Raw genomic sequence first — 18,672 nt, forward strand, 5'->3', positions numbered from 1 at the left:
ATCAAGAAGTACAAACACTAAGAAATCTATACCTAGTTATATCTTATTCAAACTGCAGAAAATCAAAGACAATGGAAAAAAAACTTGAAAGAAGCAAGAGGGGGAAAAAAACACCTTACCTAGAGAAAAACAATAGATGAATTACATTGGACTTCTCTTCAGAAACTATGAAAACAGGGAAAGAGTGCAGTGAAATATTTAAACTGTTGAAAAGAAAAATACAACCTAGAAGTGTGTATCCTGTAAAATTATTCTCCAAAAGTGAAGGAGAAATAAAGAATTTCTCAGAAAAACAAAAATGGAGAGAAGTTGTCTCCCGTTGATCCACCTTGTAAAAAAGGTTAAAAGAAGTTCTTCAGAGAGAAGTCAAATTCTGTAGGTCAGAAACTCAGACCTACATACATGAAAAGAAGAGTATTAAGGAAGGAATAAATAAAGGTAAAACAAATTTTTATTTTTCATTCTTACTGATCTAGCAGATAACGTTTTGTTCAAAATAATAATAGCAACAACATATATGATGATTATAACTTATGGATAAGTGAAATAATGACTACAATGATAGAAGAAATGAGAGGGAAGAATTATGAATACTTTGTCATGATGTATTTACACTACTTGTGATGCAGTATGTTGTTATTTGAAAGTGAACATGGCTTTGTTGTAAATGCATATTGCAATCCACAGGGCAATCACTAAATAAAGTTTTAAAATAAGAATTATAAGTTATATGCTAAAAAGGAAAGAAAATAAAATCATATAAAATGCTTAAATAAAGCAAGAGAAGGCATGGGACTTCCCTGGTGGTCCAGTGGTTAAGACTCCATGCTCCCAATGCACGGGTCCATGTTCAGTCCCTGGTCAGGGAACCAGATCCCATATGCCACAACTAAGCATCTGCATGCTGCAACTTAAAGATCCCGCATGCCACAACTAAAGACCCCACATGCCACAATGAAGATCCTGCAGACGTGGCAATAATGATCCCATGTGCCACAACTAAGACCCAGTGCAGCCAAATAAATTAAAAAAAAAGAGAGAGAAGGCAGAAAAAAAAGTGGAAGACAAAAGTAGAAACAACAAAAACAATGGTTAGAAAACAGTAACAAATGTGATAGATAAGAATTAACTATATCAATAATCACTTTAAATATCAATGATCTAAATACGTCAATTAAAAGACAGAGATAGAGTGTATTGAAACCCAAGACCCAACTGTAAATCGTCTACAAGAAACCAACTTTGAATATAAAGGCACATATAGATTAAAAGTAAAGAGATAGAGAAAGATATAACATGTTAACACTAACCACAAGGAAGTAATAGTAGCTATATTAATTTCAGACAAATTCAACTTCAGGACAAGGGAAACTATCAGGAATAAAAGAGCAATTGACAATGATAAAGGGGTCAATTATCCATGAAGACATAGCAATCTTTAATGTGTATGTACCTAAAAACCAAGTATCAAAATACTTGAGAAAAAAAGTGATGGAACTGAAATGAGAAATAGACAAATTCATTATTATATTGGAAGTTAAATATCCCTTTGTCAGTAATGGACAGTACCAGCATGAAGAACATCAGTAAAGACATAGTTGAACTCAACAATATGATCAATCAATTGAATCTAATTGACATTTATAGAATACCTCACCCAGCAACAGCAGAATACACATTCTCCTCAACTCACATTGAACAGTTACCAAGATAGATCATATTTTAGGCCACAAAACATACCTTATCAAATCAAAAAGTGTAGAAATCATACAATGTATGCACACACTACAATGGGACTCAACTAGAAATAAAAAAACAAAAAGATATCTAGAAAACCACAAAATACTTAGAGATTAAACAACACCTAAATGACAAGCTAGTCGAAGAAGACTCAGGAGAAATTAAAATGCAAATATAACATAAAAATTTGAAATGCAGTGGAAGCAATGTTTAAAAGGAAATATACAGCATTGAATACATATATTAGAAAGAAGAAAGTTATAAAATCAATAATCTAATCTTCTATGTTAAGAAACTAGAAAAAAGGAGAAACTTAAATCCAAAGTAAGCAGAATAAAACAAATAATAGAGATTAGAGTTGAAATCAATGATTGAAAACAGGAAATCAATAGACAAAAAAGCAGAGAAGACACAATTTACTAACATCAGAAATGAAAGAAGGTACATTACTACAGGTACCATGAATATTAAAAGGATAATAAAAATATTATGAACAACTCCATGCTCACAAATTTGATAACTTAGATGAAATGGACCAACTCCTTGACAAACACAATCTGTCAAAACTATTTCAAGAAGAAACAGACAATTTGAATAGGCCTATATCTATTTAAAATGTTGACTCAATAATTAATAACTTTCCAAAACAGAGAGCACCAGTCGCAGATGGGTTCACTGGTGAATTCTACCAAATGTTTAAAGAAGAAATTATCCCAATTTCTGCAATTACTTTCAGAAAATAAAAACAGAGGAAGCATGTCATACTCATAGTATAAGGCCAGCATTATCCTAATACCAAAACTAGGTAAAGGCATTGTAACAAAGGAAAACTACAAACCAATGTCATTCATGATCATAAAAGCAAAACCCACAACAAAACATTAATGAATTAAATCCAACATTGTATGAAGAGAATTATACAATTCCAAATATGTAACCCTGGTTCAACATTTGAAAATCAATTAATGTAACCCATCACATCAACTGACTAAAGAAGAAAAATCGCATGATTATATCAATAGATACAGAAAAGGCACTGGATAAAATCTAAAACTATTCATGATAAAATCACTCAACAAACTTAGAAGAGAACTTCCTCAACCTGGTAAAGAACATTTACAAAAACCAACAGATAACATCATACTTACTGATGAGAAACTGTTCTTCCCCACTAATGCTGGGAAGAAGGAAAGAATGTCCCATAACACTGCTCTACTATTCATTATCATACCAAAAGCCCTAGCTAATGCAATAAGAAAAAAATATATAATGTACATAAATTGGGAAAGAATAAATTAAACTATGTTCATAGATGACATGACTGTCAGTGTAGAAAATCTGAAAGAATTGTCAAAAAAAAAAAGGAAAAAAAATCCTGGATCTAGTTAGTGATTAAGCAAGGTTTCAGGATACAAAATTAGTACACAAAAGTCAATTGCTTTCTTATATACAAGAAATAGACAATTAGAATTCAAGATTAAAAAAACACAGTAATATTTACATTATCACCAAGTGAATGAAATACTTAGGTATATATCTGACAAACTCTGTGCAAGATCCAGATGAGGAAACCTACAAAACTCTGATGAAAGTAATCAAAGAACTAAATAAACGGAGAGATATTCCCTGTTCATGAATAGGAAAAAATATTGTAAGATGTCAGTTCTTCCCAACTTAATATATAGATTCAGCACAATCCTAAAATTCCAGCAAGTTATTTTGTGCATATAGGCAAACAGATTCTAGAGTTTGTATGGAGAGGCAAAAGACACAGTATACCAGCACAATATTGAAGGAGATGAACAAAGTCAGAAAACTGACACTCCCCCAACTTCAAAACTTACATTAAAGCTATAGTAATTAAGACAGTGTCATACTGGCAAAAGATTAGACAAATAGATCAATGAAACAGAATAGAGAGCTCAGTCATAGATCCAGATATAGTCAACTGATCTTTGACAAAAGAGCACAGGCAAGGATAGTCTTTTCAACAAATGGTGCTAGACACAGAACTTACACCCTTCACAAAAATTAATTCATAATGGACCATAGAAATGAATGGAAAATGCAAAACTATAAAATTCCTATAGAAAACATAGGAGAAAATTTAAATAGCCTTGAGATTGGCAATGACAAAGATCTGATTCTTTTAAGAAAATAATGATTAAGTTGGAATTCATTAAAATGTTTCTAAAAAGTCTTCTCTACAAAAGACACTGTGAAAAGAATGAGAAGACAAGCCACAGACTGGGAGAAAATATTTATAAAAGATATGTCTGATAAAGGACTATTATCTCAAATGTACAAAGAATTCTTAAAACTCAACAAATAAAATAAATAACCCAGTTAAAAATGGAAAAAAAATCAATTATTTTTCAATTAATTTATCCAGGTATTTCACTTCTAAATACTCAGAAGTGGAATTGGTGGATCATATGGTAGTTCTTTTTTTAAATTTTTTGAAGAACCTTCAGAGTTTTACATTTTGCATTCCCACCAACAGCATGTAAGTGTTCCAAATTTCTCCACATTAGTTCCAACACTTGTGCTTTGTTTTTTGATAAGAGCCCTCCTGACAAGTGTGAGGCTATATCTCATTATGGTTTTGATTTGCATTTCCCTAAAGATTAGCAATGTTGAGCATTTTTTCATATACCTGTTAGCGATTTGTATGTTTTATTTTAGAGAAATATCTATTCAAGTCCTTTGTGCATTTTAAATCAGGTCATTAGTTTGGTTTTTACTATTCTGTTGTAGGAGTTCTTTAAATATTTTGGAGATTAACCCCTTATTAGATATATGATTTTCAAATATTTTCTCTCATCTGGAAGAGATAACACTCCCATGTTCACTGCAGCACTATTCACAACAACCAATATGTATAAAAACCTAGTCCATCAACAGATGAATAAAGAAAATGTAGTATATGCATACAATGGCATACTACTCAAACTTTAAGAAAAAGAAGGAAATTTGCAATATGTGACGAGTGACGACATGAATGAACTTTGAGGACATTATGCTAAGTGAAATAAGCCAATTGTAGAAAGATAAATACTGCATTATTCCACTTTTATGAAGTAGCTAAAATAGTTCAATTCATAGAATTAAGGAGTAGAATAATGGTTTCCAGAGGCCAGGGAGAGAGGGAAATGGGGAGTTACTTATCAACAGGCATAAAATTTCAGTCAAGCAAGAAGAATATGCTCTAGAGATCTGCTGTATAACATTGCAGTCAATAATAATATACTATAAGCTTAAAAGTTTGTTAAGATAGTAGATCACATATTAAGTGTACTTTCCACAATAAAATTTTTTTTGGAAAAAATGGGTGAAAAATCTGAATAGGCATCTCAGCAACGATGATATACAGATGGAAAATATGCATAAAAAGGTAATCAGCATATGTCATTTGAGAATTGAAAATTAAAATAATAATGAGATACTGCTATATACCTATTAGAATGATGAAAATTCAAAACATGGACAAATACAAATGCTGACAAGGATGTGGAGCAACAGGAACTATCATTCATTTCTGACCAGAATGCAAAATGGTAAAGCAATTTTGGAAGACAATTTGGCAGTTTCTTACAAAATGAAACATATTGTTAGCATAGAATCCAACAACTGTTCTCCTTGACATATATCCAAATGAAGTGAAAATTTATGTCCACACAAAAACCTACACAAAGATATAGCAGCTTTATTCATAATTTGTAAAACTTGGAACAACCAAGATGTCCTTCAGTAGGTATTTGGATAAATAAACTGTAGTACAGCTAGACAATGGAATATTACTGTCAGCACTATAAAAGAAATGAGCTTTCAAGGCATGGAAAGACATGGAAGAAACTTAAATATATATTACTAAGTAAAAGAAGACTGTCTGAAAAGGCTACATCCTCTATGATTCTGTCTATATGACATTCTGGTAAAGGCAAAAGTAAGGAGACAGTAGAAAGACCAGTGATTGTCAGGGTATAGGGAAGAGGACAAGATATATAAGCAAAACACAGAGGATTTTTAGGACAATAAAACTATTTTGAATGAAATTGTAATGGCAGATTAGTAATATTACATATTTGCCAAACCCATAGAATGTACACCACCAAGGGTGAACCCTAATGTAAGCTATGGACTTTGGGTGATAATGATGTGTCAATGTTGGTTCATAAATTGTTACAAATGTACCACATTGATGCAGTATATTGATGGGGGAGACTGTGTTTGGAGTGAGCTAGAGTGTATGTGAGTACTCTGCATTTTCCACACAATTCTTCTGTGAGTCTAAAACTATTCTAAAAATTAAGGTAACTAGCTGCTATCTTGTTCCATGATAGATTGATTGCCAAGGTAACAATCAGATTTCACTAAGGTGGAAAGATTTATGTTTTTGTCAAGTCCCTGAGTGTCAGGGGAACAATGAAGATAGGTCTTGGGAAAATGTCTGATATCATTTGTGAGAGTGGGATAATATAAATTATAGTTAGCCACTAAAACCAACTTTCCCCACTTCATAATTTCCTTAAAAGCCCCAAAAATATTTGTTTATTAGAAACCTACTTTGGAATACCATTCAATGTTGGAGTAAATAGTATGAGTTGATAGAAATAAAAGTAAAATTATTTAATTTTCAATTTTTCAGACATGAGTTTCCATTAATATTAGTTTACCCACATCCTGTCATTACAGAAAAAGTGGGTTTATGTTTTCTTTACAGAAAGCAAAAAGTGTTGCCATTCATTGCCTTTATATTGCCAACCAAAAGGATACATGTCCCTTAGAGCAGAAGAAGTTATGTTATATTGCTGGTTTGTCTTCCTTCCTCTCTCAGTCCTCAAAAATTAACCTTACACCTTTATTAAGTTCAGCATTTCAGTCTGTTTTGCAAATAATCTCTCTTTTCTAGATCTAAAGTCTCCTGGTATAAAGGTATCACATAATATGAAAAGCAATATGTGTAGTATACAATATAAATTTTCAAGTTCACAGTTGTATGACAACAGCTTCTAGCAAACAAATAGGTGAATCCAAAAACATACTTAGACGAGGTTAAAATACTCAGAGTTGAAAATAATGTTTCTTCAAGATGAGTATACATTCAGGCTTTATAATGATCCTTGATCCTTGCTATTATATCAGGGCCAAAACTTTCTTGTGGGTCAGAAGAGAATAGTTACTCTTCCTGCTTCATAACCGTACTGTAGCAAGATTTGGAAAATTATAACTTCTTTTAAAATATAGTTATTTTTTTATTCTACACTAAAGGAAGAAATAATAACACATTCAAAGTGTCTGGGATCCCATAAAGGCTTATTTTGCATGTCAAATCTGATGACTAGTAGTAGCTGCCTGTAGCACTTTGCTTACAAATATGATGAAACCAAGTCCAGGCTCAGTGGCATGATTGATTAGTCTTGTTTCTCTTGGCTGTAAGAGGGCACACACCCTAAATATGTGTTGACCCTGTATAAAACTTTTCAATTCAGTTCAGTCTCAGTCATTTCAATTTAATTCAAATGAACAAGAAGAGAAAAGTAATTTTTTTCAATATAAAATTTAAAAGTCATTCCCCAGGATCATATACTTCATCCAGATAAGAAGTCCAAGGACCCATATATAAGAGATAACATGGTCAAAAGATAAAAGAGATTGGAAAATAGTTAAAAAAGGAGAAGAAAGATATCTAAATGGGCCAAAAATGGAGTAGGCAATCTTGAAAAAAAAATTAATTAAGCTGGGCCTTGAAAAAGTGTTTTTAAAGGCAGAGAGGAGAAGGGAATAATAAGTGTAAAGAAATGGAAAACGAATAAGTAATAAATGCTAGATGTTATTTTCTTTTTAGACCTTTCTGAGGTTGCCTAAGTAGAAACAATTAAGTTCAAAAGTGAATATTCCAGAGGCTTCTTCTTTTGTTTTGTTTGTTTTACTTTTTGTTTTTTACATCTCCAGTTATGTTTCCACATGTAGCAATTGTACAGTACTTACAATTAGAGTAGATGTAATGATTCAGTAATACAAAGACACATAATGAGTACCTTTCTCTTTATGTCCTAAATCAGGAATCACCACTTCAGCATGACTAACAAAATGAGGAAGAGGGAGAGGGAAAGGAGGAGGGAGAGAAGGAAGGGGTCATACAAAATATACAGAAAAAATGTTCAAAAAGAGCATCTATAAAAATGAATAAGTAGACATCATAAAGTAATTTTAAACATTTTAATTCCTATTTCCTTGTGGCAATTATTCATATAATTTTTTTATTTTCTTTTACTTTCTCTGCAGCCCTTCTAAGGGTTTGTGGAAAAGTCTAATAGATGTAGCCTATTTAATGCTTGACCTGTATTTTCCATGGCTAGTAAACTATACTAAAAGCATAATCAATCCTAAACATACACTGGTTTCAATATGACCACATCCTTTCTCAGTCAGCTGTTATTCTGGGAAGCTGAAATGACTTATTATCTGGTACCAATAGACCTCATTCAGTGTAATAATTTCTCATTACATCTATCAGCATAAATTTCATTTAAACATCTTATAAGTTTGTAAAATAAATGCTTATTTGAAAATGATAATGAAAGTCATTTTTATTTTAAGATAGGCTGTGCTAGTCTGCATTCCACTATTAACTGCTATCACAACACCCAGTTTAGTATTTCCCACATGGATTTTGTCACAAATTGGAATTGATTTATTTGTTTTGTTTATTTTTATTTGTCTATGATATCCCCCCTCCAGAACGTAAAAACTCTAATGTATAGTAGGGACTGTGTGTATCTCGTTCAACATTCTATCCCCAGTGCCAAAGTGTCTGGCACCTAGGGGAACCTCAAAAACTACATTTTACTTAAGCAAATGGCTAAACCACAAACAGACCTTAAAATGTATCTAGATACCATCATACATCAAATGTCTTGAAAATTGGATAACTTCTTGAAACAGTTATGCGAATAAAAATAAATGTCTTGGTGGGCAGGGAAGGGGGAGAATTGAAGCAAACAAAAAATGCATAGAATTGAAGCGCAGAGCTCACTTAAGTTGATGAATAATGTATCCAAACATTCTAAAGGTCAGTTCAATATTATCGGATCCACAAATAGGTAAATAAATTAACCAAGAGAAATGTCCCCTCATTATAAATGAATGATTTTTAGTCTTAGTAGTAAATCAGTTTCAAGAATGTTTCATCAGTCAAAGTCTAGCATTAAGACTTAAATATATTTTTAAAATAAATAAGAATAATTAGAGTCACAAGAAGGATTCTGTAGTTAACAGTAAGAACTCCAGGACCCCTTATATCCTTTGAAATTTTGTGGTAGGTTTATCCCCTCTATCTAAATGTAAATATTTAAAAGAGGACTGTATTTCTAATGGAAATGTGCTAGAGCTTAGGTGTTGCTCCAAGCCAATGAATAATTAATTTTGTTACACTGTAAATCAAAAAGTAAGCATTACTGATGACTCTTTATTGAGGAAAATCAAAGTAATTAGAATGTGTATTTTCTCTCCAGATCAGATGAATTAGTTTATTTTAACCTTGGAGTTTCTGCAAGTTTTTAGGCTGTCAGATACTAACTTGTCATTTAGACTCTCTGATATTGCACAGAAATTAAATTTAAAGGACACAATAAAGAATTAAATGTATAATTTTAATAAAATAATGATGGAAATATTCATAACTTGTTTTATAAAGGTATTAATATTTGTTATTCCACCTCACTCAAAAAGAGGAATATATGGAAAGAAAATTCTATAATGAAATAATCTTATTTTTAAGAGTGTATTTGATAGACATTTCTCCAAAGAAGACATACAGATGGCCAAACAAACACCTGAAAAGATGATCAACATCATTAATTATCAGAGAAATGTAAATCAAAACTACCAAGAGGTATCACCTCACACCAATCAGAATGGCCATCATCAAAAAGTCTACGAACAATAAATGCTGGAGAGGGTGTGGAGAAAAGGGAACCCTCCTATGCTGTTGGTGGGAATGTAAATTGGTACAGCCACTATAGAAAACAGTAAGGATGTTCCTTAAGAAACTAAAAATAGAGCCACCATATGACCCAGCAATCCCACTCCTAGATATATATCCAGAGAAGACCATAATTCAAAAGGATGCATTCACCCTGATGTTCATTGCAGCACTATTTACTATAGCCAGGACATGGAAGCAACCTAAATGTCCATTGACAGAGGAATGGATAAAGAAGATGTGGTACATATATGCAATGGAATATTACTCAGCCACAAAAGGAAAAAAATAGTGCCATTTGCAGAGATATGGATGGACCTAGAGATTATCATACAGAGTGAAGTAAGTCAGAAAGAGAAAAATAAATATCGTATAAAATCTCTTATATGTGGAATCTAGAAAAAATGATACAGATGAACTTATTTGCAAAGCAGAAATAGAGTCACAGATGTATAGAAGAAACTTATGGTTGACAAGGGGGTGGGGGGTGGGATGAATTGGGAGATTGGAATTGACATTTATACACTACTATATATAAAGTAGATAACTAATGAGAAGCTACTGTATAGCGCAGGGAACTCTACTCAATGCTCTGTGGTAACCTAAATAGGAAGGAAATCTAAAAAAGAGTGGAGATATATATATATATATATATATATATATATATATATATATATATATATATATATATATATATATCTGATTCACTTTGCTGTACAGCAGAAACTGACACAACATTGTAAAGCAACTATGCTCCAATAAAAATTAATAAAAATTAATTAATTAATTAATTAATTAAGCCATGATGCAAAAAAAGACTGTATTTGAAATCATGGCAAAGGAGATTAAAGACGAAATGGAAAATATAGGTATTTCACCTTGTAAATCTAATGTCCACTTAATATAACTCTGCTGTATGTATCAAAGCATGAAGATAATGACTGATTTCAAAGCAAAATGGGCATACAGTTCCTGTTACCTATTATGAAGATGAATATGGATGAACAAGCAGTATACAGAAGGAGTCCCAATAGCTTTCACAGGGATTATATGAGTACTTAGTGCGCCTATAGCCACAACACAGGGATTTGGGGACGGGAAGTATTTTAAAAGAAAGAAACTCTATGATCCTCCCATTGATAAAGATTAAACAATAATATATTATTTTACATTTGAAGTTTTAGGTTAGGAAAGATAAGCAGAGTATTTTCCTCAATCATCTGTTTATTTAAATGTTCAGTTTTCCTTATCTGTGAATAACTGCTCTCCATGTTTTACATTTTCTGAACAGTTTGTCCAGAAGGAAAGGAAAAAAGTGCAAGATATCATAATCAGTATCTGGAATATGTTTTATTTCGTTTTGACATTTTAAACCAGAAGTCTTTAATTTTCTTCCCATCACATATTCCCTTCTAAATCCACATTATGTAACACTTAACCCTGCTCCTGCAATCTGCCTACACCCACACATACACATAACTGAGACAATATATATCCAAGTTCTATCAGCAAATGGACTGACCATCAATCTATAACTTTTTTCTGGTTTGAAAACATTAGCTAGGCTTATGAGAAGTCTCTCTTGGAGACAATTTTATAAAAGTGACTTAAGGAGCTTTTTATGGTTGAGAATAGTATGAATAGCATTAGCACTACATGTATTTTCTTAAAGATTATATGATACTACTCAATTGTGAAATCACCTGTGCCTGTTTTTTGTTTTTAAATAGCATATGTGTAATCTTTCTCTAATCTGTTATATGGCAATTATTCTTCCACTTTTCCTTTGGATCAAATTTGGTAATTCCTATTTTGCTAGGAGTTAGCCATTTCCTCTAATTTTTTATGTTGTTGGTAAAATAAGTAAATTGTGTCATCATTTTTTACATAATTCTGATAGTATATATTAACATTTAATAATTCACATACCATCTAAGTGTATGATACCCACTTCTGAGAATCTAGTTAATAGAAGTGAGTAATAATATATAAAAGTATGTGAATAAGGATGTTTATTATAGCATTGTGTGTTGTGACAATAAAATAACTAAAAGCAGCTTTAATGCCCAACAATAAAGCAATGGCTTAACATATTTTGTGTCATTGAAAAGCATAGATTAATGGGTACAGAGTTTCAGTTTGGCAAGATGAAGAGTTCTGGAGATAGTGATGTCGCTTGCATGACAATGTGATGACAATGTGAGTGTATTTAAAGCCACAGAATTGTTCACTTAAAAATCATTAGGATGGTAAATTTGATGCATATTTTCCCACCATTAAAAAATGAAAATAGAAATAAAGCATAAAGTTTGCATTTTAAAACAATTATTATTTTATTTATTGTTCTAGGTCAAGTGAAATGACTATAGCTCAGGATTTTTAATCAAAGAATGTGGTGTGTGTGTGTGTGTGTGTGTTTTCCCTGTATGAGACATATGTTCAGTAAACAAACCTTAGTAAGGAGAGATTTGTCTGAGACTATCTGTCAATTGGGTAATATTCCTACCCTATTTTAATGCATAATAAGATAAAATACTTTGCCTCTACATCATATGTAAAACTCTAAATAGACTGGATTTTGAATGCATAGCAATTGCATAAATTTACATTGTAATATTCCATGGGTTCATTTTAAACTAATAGGATCTAATTAAAAGAGAACCCTAAGGAGACACCTAACTAAACCAAAATATATATGAAGTTGTATATTATTTTTATATGTTTTTAATACTCAGATTTATCCACAGTTGAATGCATGACTTTTTAATTCAACAAGGATTCAGTTAATGAGAGAAATGAAAAAAGAAAAAAATGTTAAAATTTTGTAAAAGAATCTTTCTTAATTTCCAACAAACCACCTAGGGTTATAAATGTATGAATTATAGCTACAGCCTTTGAATAAATATCTAAACTATAGTTTTATAATTTAAAATACTGAAATTTTTGTTAAATGTTGAAAAATGAGATATTCTGGTTTTTTGACAATTTAGCATAAATCCCGTTCCATTGTATATTCTGTTGAAACTTTTTCCACTTTTGGTTACTTTCTCATTTCAGTAAGTACATTCTAACAAACACAATTTAATCTTTCTTTGATAATAAATCTTATCAAAATGCCTTCAGGATTATCATCCAGAGCATAAATACTCATGGAGCAGGATAAAATTTTGGAAATAGAGACAAAGAATTGCTACTGGCTCCAAAACTTACTACTACATGTTTAATGCCAAATTGTTTTTCTGGCAATTTTCCTCTTTTTGTCTAAAAAACATGAGCCAAGTTCTAGGTAGTAAAGATTTTACTTTGTTCAACCATCCCAGACTTCATTCAAGAGAGCAGCAAGTTTACTTTCACTGTGAAGTCCCAGAACCTTGCACAACTCAGACTTTTAATTGGAAACAGGATCAAGTGCCTGTTAAGACAAGGCTGAAAAACATAAATTTCCAACTCTCCTCTTCTTCCGCTCATGCTGACAAATTTCTACCAACTCTAAATCACAATGTGTGATAGGTTGCACTTAGAATACCAGTTGTCCAGGATTCTTTCCTCATGCAAAATGTTTCTCAGATTTAGAAAGACTCAGATATGCTTCAACCAACTGCCTTAGGAATCTGGGTGGGGATTTTTAATGGATTTAATATATGAATCAGATTTACATAGACTATAAACTTACCTTGAATATATAATAAAAATTACAGAGAAGTGTTCCACATCTGATTTTTATTCCAGAGACAATTCTCAATGTAAATATTAAAATGATTAAACAAATTATAGATGAAAATGTTTCCCTTTTTCCCATAAACTGCTTAGCAGAGGGAACTCTACTAAAATTTATTTATTTCACAGCAGTTCTAAATTTCTGATTTTTGATCTGATAAAATGTTCACTATAGTTTAGAATGTTTATACTGCAATGACCCCAAAATGGCTGGCAAGTGTAGCGTGGTGGTTATTCTGAAAATAATAATTATTATTTTTATAAGTATTTCCAATTTATTTACTTTTAGCTGAGTTGGGTCTTCATTGCAGCATGCAGGCTTTCTCTAGTTGCGGCGAGTGGGCGCTACTCTTCGTTGCAGAGTGTGGGCTTCTCGTTGCGGTGGCTTCTCTTGTCCCGGAGCACAGGCTCTAGGCACGCGGGCTTCAGTAGGTGTGGTATGCAGGCTCAGTAGTTATGGCACACGGGCCTAGTTGCTCCATGGCACGTGGGATCTTCCCGGACCAGGGCTTGAACCCATGTTCCCTGCATTGGCAGGTGCATTCTTAACCACTACACCACCAGGGAATTCCCGAAAATAATTATTTTTAACAACCCAATTCCATCTATAATATTAGAGAAAATATATACAAATGAATTGGAATATGGACAGCATTTAGGTGGTTACATAAATAAAATATTAATTTGATTTAGTGATAATATTGTGGTAATTATTCTCTTGGATTTATGTTGTTATTTTAATATTGCATTTTCAGTAAAGTAATATTTTAATATCAGAAAAATAAAAACAAAAGTTCTGGCCCACTGTCAATTAAGTTTATGAGGAAAGATGTTTATAAAGGTTATGTTCAAAGTACAATAAAGTAAGCATGTGTTCACAAGTGTTTCTACATATTGGTCAATGTGGTGATATTTTAAGGCCAGTTTTTATTAGTCTATCTCCATAACATTTTTTAATTTGTATTTGCTTTTTCTCACATAGTCTCCATGTCTTAGCTAAGCAAGAACCCTTGAGGAGAAAATTACAAAATAATTGAGTAAATAATGAGGGTAAATTGTCATCTCTAGTCAACTATACCGTCTAATAGACACCGTAGAAAATGAAGTAACACATGAATTTAGCCTGTTATTCTAAGACTTTAAGACAACACCCTTTGGGGTGATGTCCTTCTCTTGCATTCCTTTTTTTGCCAGGATCTTTTCCAGCCTAACAGTGCTGACATATGTTTTGTTCGGATTTTCTTTTTGAGGGGAGGGCTTGTGGAAGGGGCTGGTTGAGTTATGTGTTACAGACACTGATGATTTTCCAAAGACGGGGTAACATTCCTCTTCAAAACAGTTTACCACAAACTCTAAAGAGAGATCTTGGGAAACCTCTGAGTTGTGTCTAATCTTATAGTATTGTTCCCTGCAATGGTTTAAAGTTGACAATTCAAGTTGAAATTAGCAATTGTGTAAAGTGCCTATATCTTTACGTGTTTATTTCATCTTCAAACATTATATATTTTGCATTGATTCTGCAACTTTTACTCTTTAACTAAGATTTTGCAATTTGTGATTATGGAGGCAGCACATCTTCAACGTTTTCTGGCACTAAGTATCATTAAAAGCCATTTTATGGCTCTCCAATCATTAAAACCTTAGTATTACTAGAGCAGCGAAAAGAACTCTGCCTATTACCTGGGGATAATGCTACCATTATGTTGAAGTTCAATGGAGTAAAAATAAAGGCCAACTACAACATGGGCCTGTGTTTTATTTGACCCTGTGATCATTTAGCACTGGACTGGGAGTCCAGTACAGCTGTCAACTGACTTTCCAATGCACTCAGGAAAGTATGCAACCTATATGCTATTTCCTAAGCAGAAACGATTTAGGGAATTCGTTTAAAAAAAATATGAGAGTCCCTTCCTCCTAGGTCGTCACCTCCTTTGATTTTGGGGTCAGTAGCCTAAAGGTAATATTTTAAAATAATAAATAAAATTTCAAAAATAAGAAATGAAAAATCTAGAAACCATATAAATCTTTTTCTTTCGTTCGTTCTTTTCTCTTTTTCTTTTATTTTCTTTCTTTTTTTTTTTTTTTTTTTTTTTTTAACATCTTGGCACAGAGCAAGCGGGAAGTTACTTAGCACGGTTCCGGGTTTCCTTGCGCCCCGCCCGCTCGCCCTACCACAGCTAGAAGCTTTTAGTCCCTGTGTCGGTGTGTCCTGCAGGGCGCAATCCCTGTCCATCGGTCTGCGCTCTGCCCGCCCGCCGCGCATCTGCCCTTCTCTCCTGACTCCGCCCCGCATCTGTCCGGAACCTCCTCGCGTCTGAGCTGACCCAGTGCGCGTCTGCCAGTCAGTCCCTCCGGACCCGCCGCGAGTCTCAGGCTGCCGAAATCTCCGCGCGTCACTCGGTCCGTACCCAGTGGGCATCTTGGGTATCTGGGCGGTCTCCGGTCCCCCGCGCGTGTGTCTGTCTGTCTGTCTCTCTGTACGATCCGCCGCCTGCAGCCTGCCTGCCCGGCCGCAGCGCACCAAGTGTCCAGTCTGCCCTTTCGCTGACGCTGAGTGTGTGTAGCGCGGCCTTAGTGAGCGCGAGCCCGCCTGAGACCGGCCAGGCAGCCGGCGGAGGAATACACGTTCGGCCCCTGCCCTTGTTGATATCATTTTAAGCCCACACGAGCTTGAGGCCTATATTTATGCAGAAAACGGGTCGTGAGGCCTCTGTCGGCAAGGCTAGATGTGGGGAGCCAGCCAGCTGCTTGATGATTTCTTACAATTTAACGGGGAAAGGGACATTTCTTTCCTACTACTGGCTTTTGAAACTGATTTTAGATCTGAATGGGTGGAAATTCTAAGCCACCTTAGGGAGAACGGATTCGTTTTTGGGGTGCTTTTTTGTCTGATGCGTTTGTTCTGAGCCTGCTGACCAGCTGTTTCTGAACTTCATTTTCTCAGCCTCAACAGTGATTCTGAGTCTGCTTTTAGCTTCCTTCGCCTTGGCTTTTTTTTTCTGTTTGTGAACAGCTGCTTGGCCCATAGCTTAGAGAAAGCAACCTCTTTTTCTCTCCCAAGAAAGCCTCCTCCCTGTGCTCAGAGAGATGGGGAGTGGGGAGCCCAATCCTGCTGGCAAGAAAAAGAAGTACCTCAAGGCTGCCCTGTATGTGGGTGACTTGGACCCAGATGTCACCGAGGACATGTTATATAAAAAGTTCAGGCCTGCTGGCCCTCTTCGATTCACCCGAATCTGCCGTGACCCGGTGACCCGCAGCCCCCTGGGCTATGGCTATGTTAACTTCCGCTTTCCTGCGGATGCTGAGTGGGCCTTGAACACCATGAATTTTGATTTGATTAACGGCAAACCTTTCCGCCTAATGTGGTCTCAGCCAGATGACCGCTTAAGAAAGTCTGGAGTTGGAAATATATTCATCAAAAACCTGGACAAATCCATAGACAATAGGGCCCTTTTTTATCTGTTTTCTGCTTTTGGGAGCATTCTCTCCTGCAAGGTTGTATGCGATGACAACGGCTCTAAGGGTTATGCCTATGTGCACTTTGACAGCCTGGCCGCTGCCAATAGGGCCATCTGGCACATGAATGGAGTGCGGCTCAACAACCGCCAGGTGTACGTTGGCCGATTCAAATTTCCGGAAGAGCGGGCAGCTGAAGTTAGAACTAGGGATAGAGCGACTTTCACCAATGTTTTCGTTAAAAACTTTGGAGATGACATGGATGACGACAAACTGAAGGAACTTTTCAGTGAGTACGGGCCAACTGAGAGTGTTAAGGTAATAAGAGATGCCAGTGGGAAATCGAAAGGCTTTGGATTTGTGAGATACGAAACACACGAGGCTGCCCAAAAGGCTGTGTTAGACCTGCATGGAAAGTCCATCGATGGGAAAGTCCTCTATGTAGGGCGAGCACAGAAGAAAATTGAACGCCTGGCTGAGTTAAGGCGAAGATTTGAGCGGCTGAGATTAAAAGAAAAAAGTCGGCCTCCAGGGGTGCCTATCTATATCAAGAACCTAGACGAGACCATCGATGATGAAAAACTGAAGGAGGAATTTTCTTCCTTTGGATCCATTAGCCGGGCCAAAGTGATGGTGGAAGTGGGGCAAGGCAAAGGGTTTGGTGTTGTCTGCTTCTCCTCTTTTGAAGAGGCTACCAAAGCAGTAGATGAGATGAATGGTCGCATAGTGGGCTCCAAGCCTCTGCATGTCACGCTGGGCCAGGCCAGGCGCAGGTGGTGAGAATAAGAATGCTCAATTTGTCTCAGCCTTAAGCTGGTGCCTACTTAGTTTGGGCTACTTTGTGATAAGAGGTTATTTTATGTGAATTCACAGTTTTTTTTTTAAGTGAATACTTTCTTTTGAAAAAAAGTGAAACTAGAAAACCTTGTTCATTTTAGTGAAGGACATAATTTCTAATTGTAAAACTGTCATTTTGTACTATTTTTCGATATAACAGCCTTAGGAATATGTAGAATAAAGTTTATTCCTCCACATGCTTTTTTGCTAAACCAGTCAAGATGAGGTAATGGAGTATATTTCCTTCCTTATTTCACTAATACTACTAAATTTAATTTCTCCTATGAAAGTATTCTCGAGATGGTCCTTACTTCTGAGTCTATCACAGTGAAAATTTCTAACTTGCTTTTTGAGAAATCAGTACAGCAGGGGAAAGCGTATGTGATCCAGTTAATGTTTGTGTATAAGTTCACTTTAAATTATTATTTAAAATGAATATTCCTTTTAAAAGATGTGAGCTTTCTTTCTTCCTTTTATTTATATATATATACTTTTTTTCTTTTTAATATATTGTGGGCATACCACAGACTTGATAGTGACTTTGACTAAGTTTTGAGAGTTTTCGTTATTAACTTCATGCCCAGAGAAAGAAACATATTGCTATTTCCTCAATCAATACCTTAGAAAACTAACACTTTAAACATTGATTATTTAAATTCTAAGTTTCATCTTAAAAACCTTTTCTGAGAGCTTTGATATTTGAAGACAGTCTAAGGAGCATTTTTTTTTTTTTTTTTTTTTTTTTTTTTTTTTTGCGGTACGCAGGCCTCTCACTTTTGTGGCCTCTCCCATTGTGGAGCACAGGCTCCGGACGCGCAGACTCAGAGGCCACGGCTCACGGGCCCAGGCGCTCCGTGGCATGTGGGATCTTCCCAGACCGGGGCACGAACCCGTGTCCCCTGCATCGGCAGGCAGACTCTCAACCACTGCGCCAC

At 34.7% G+C, this 18,672-nt stretch overlaps 1 protein-coding gene across 1 annotated transcript; it reads left to right on the plus strand.

The window, feature by feature from the left end:
- Positions 1-16,531: 16,531 nt before the first annotated feature.
- On the plus strand, positions 16,532-17,680 carry LOC307069443 (polyadenylate-binding protein 5; the record flags this gene model as incomplete). Its single annotated transcript, XM_079727799.1, has 1 exon — positions 16,532-17,680. The coding sequence occupies one exon, from the start codon at positions 16,532-16,534 to the stop codon at positions 17,678-17,680; it is 1,149 nt and encodes a 382-aa protein (XP_079583925.1).
- Between the last annotated feature and the right edge of the window lie 992 nt (positions 17,681-18,672).

The sequence above is a fragment of the Hyperoodon ampullatus genome, assembly GCF_949752795.1.
Source record: "Hyperoodon ampullatus genome assembly, chromosome: X".
NCBI classification, from domain to species: Eukaryota; Metazoa; Chordata; class Mammalia; order Artiodactyla; family Ziphiidae; genus Hyperoodon; species Hyperoodon ampullatus.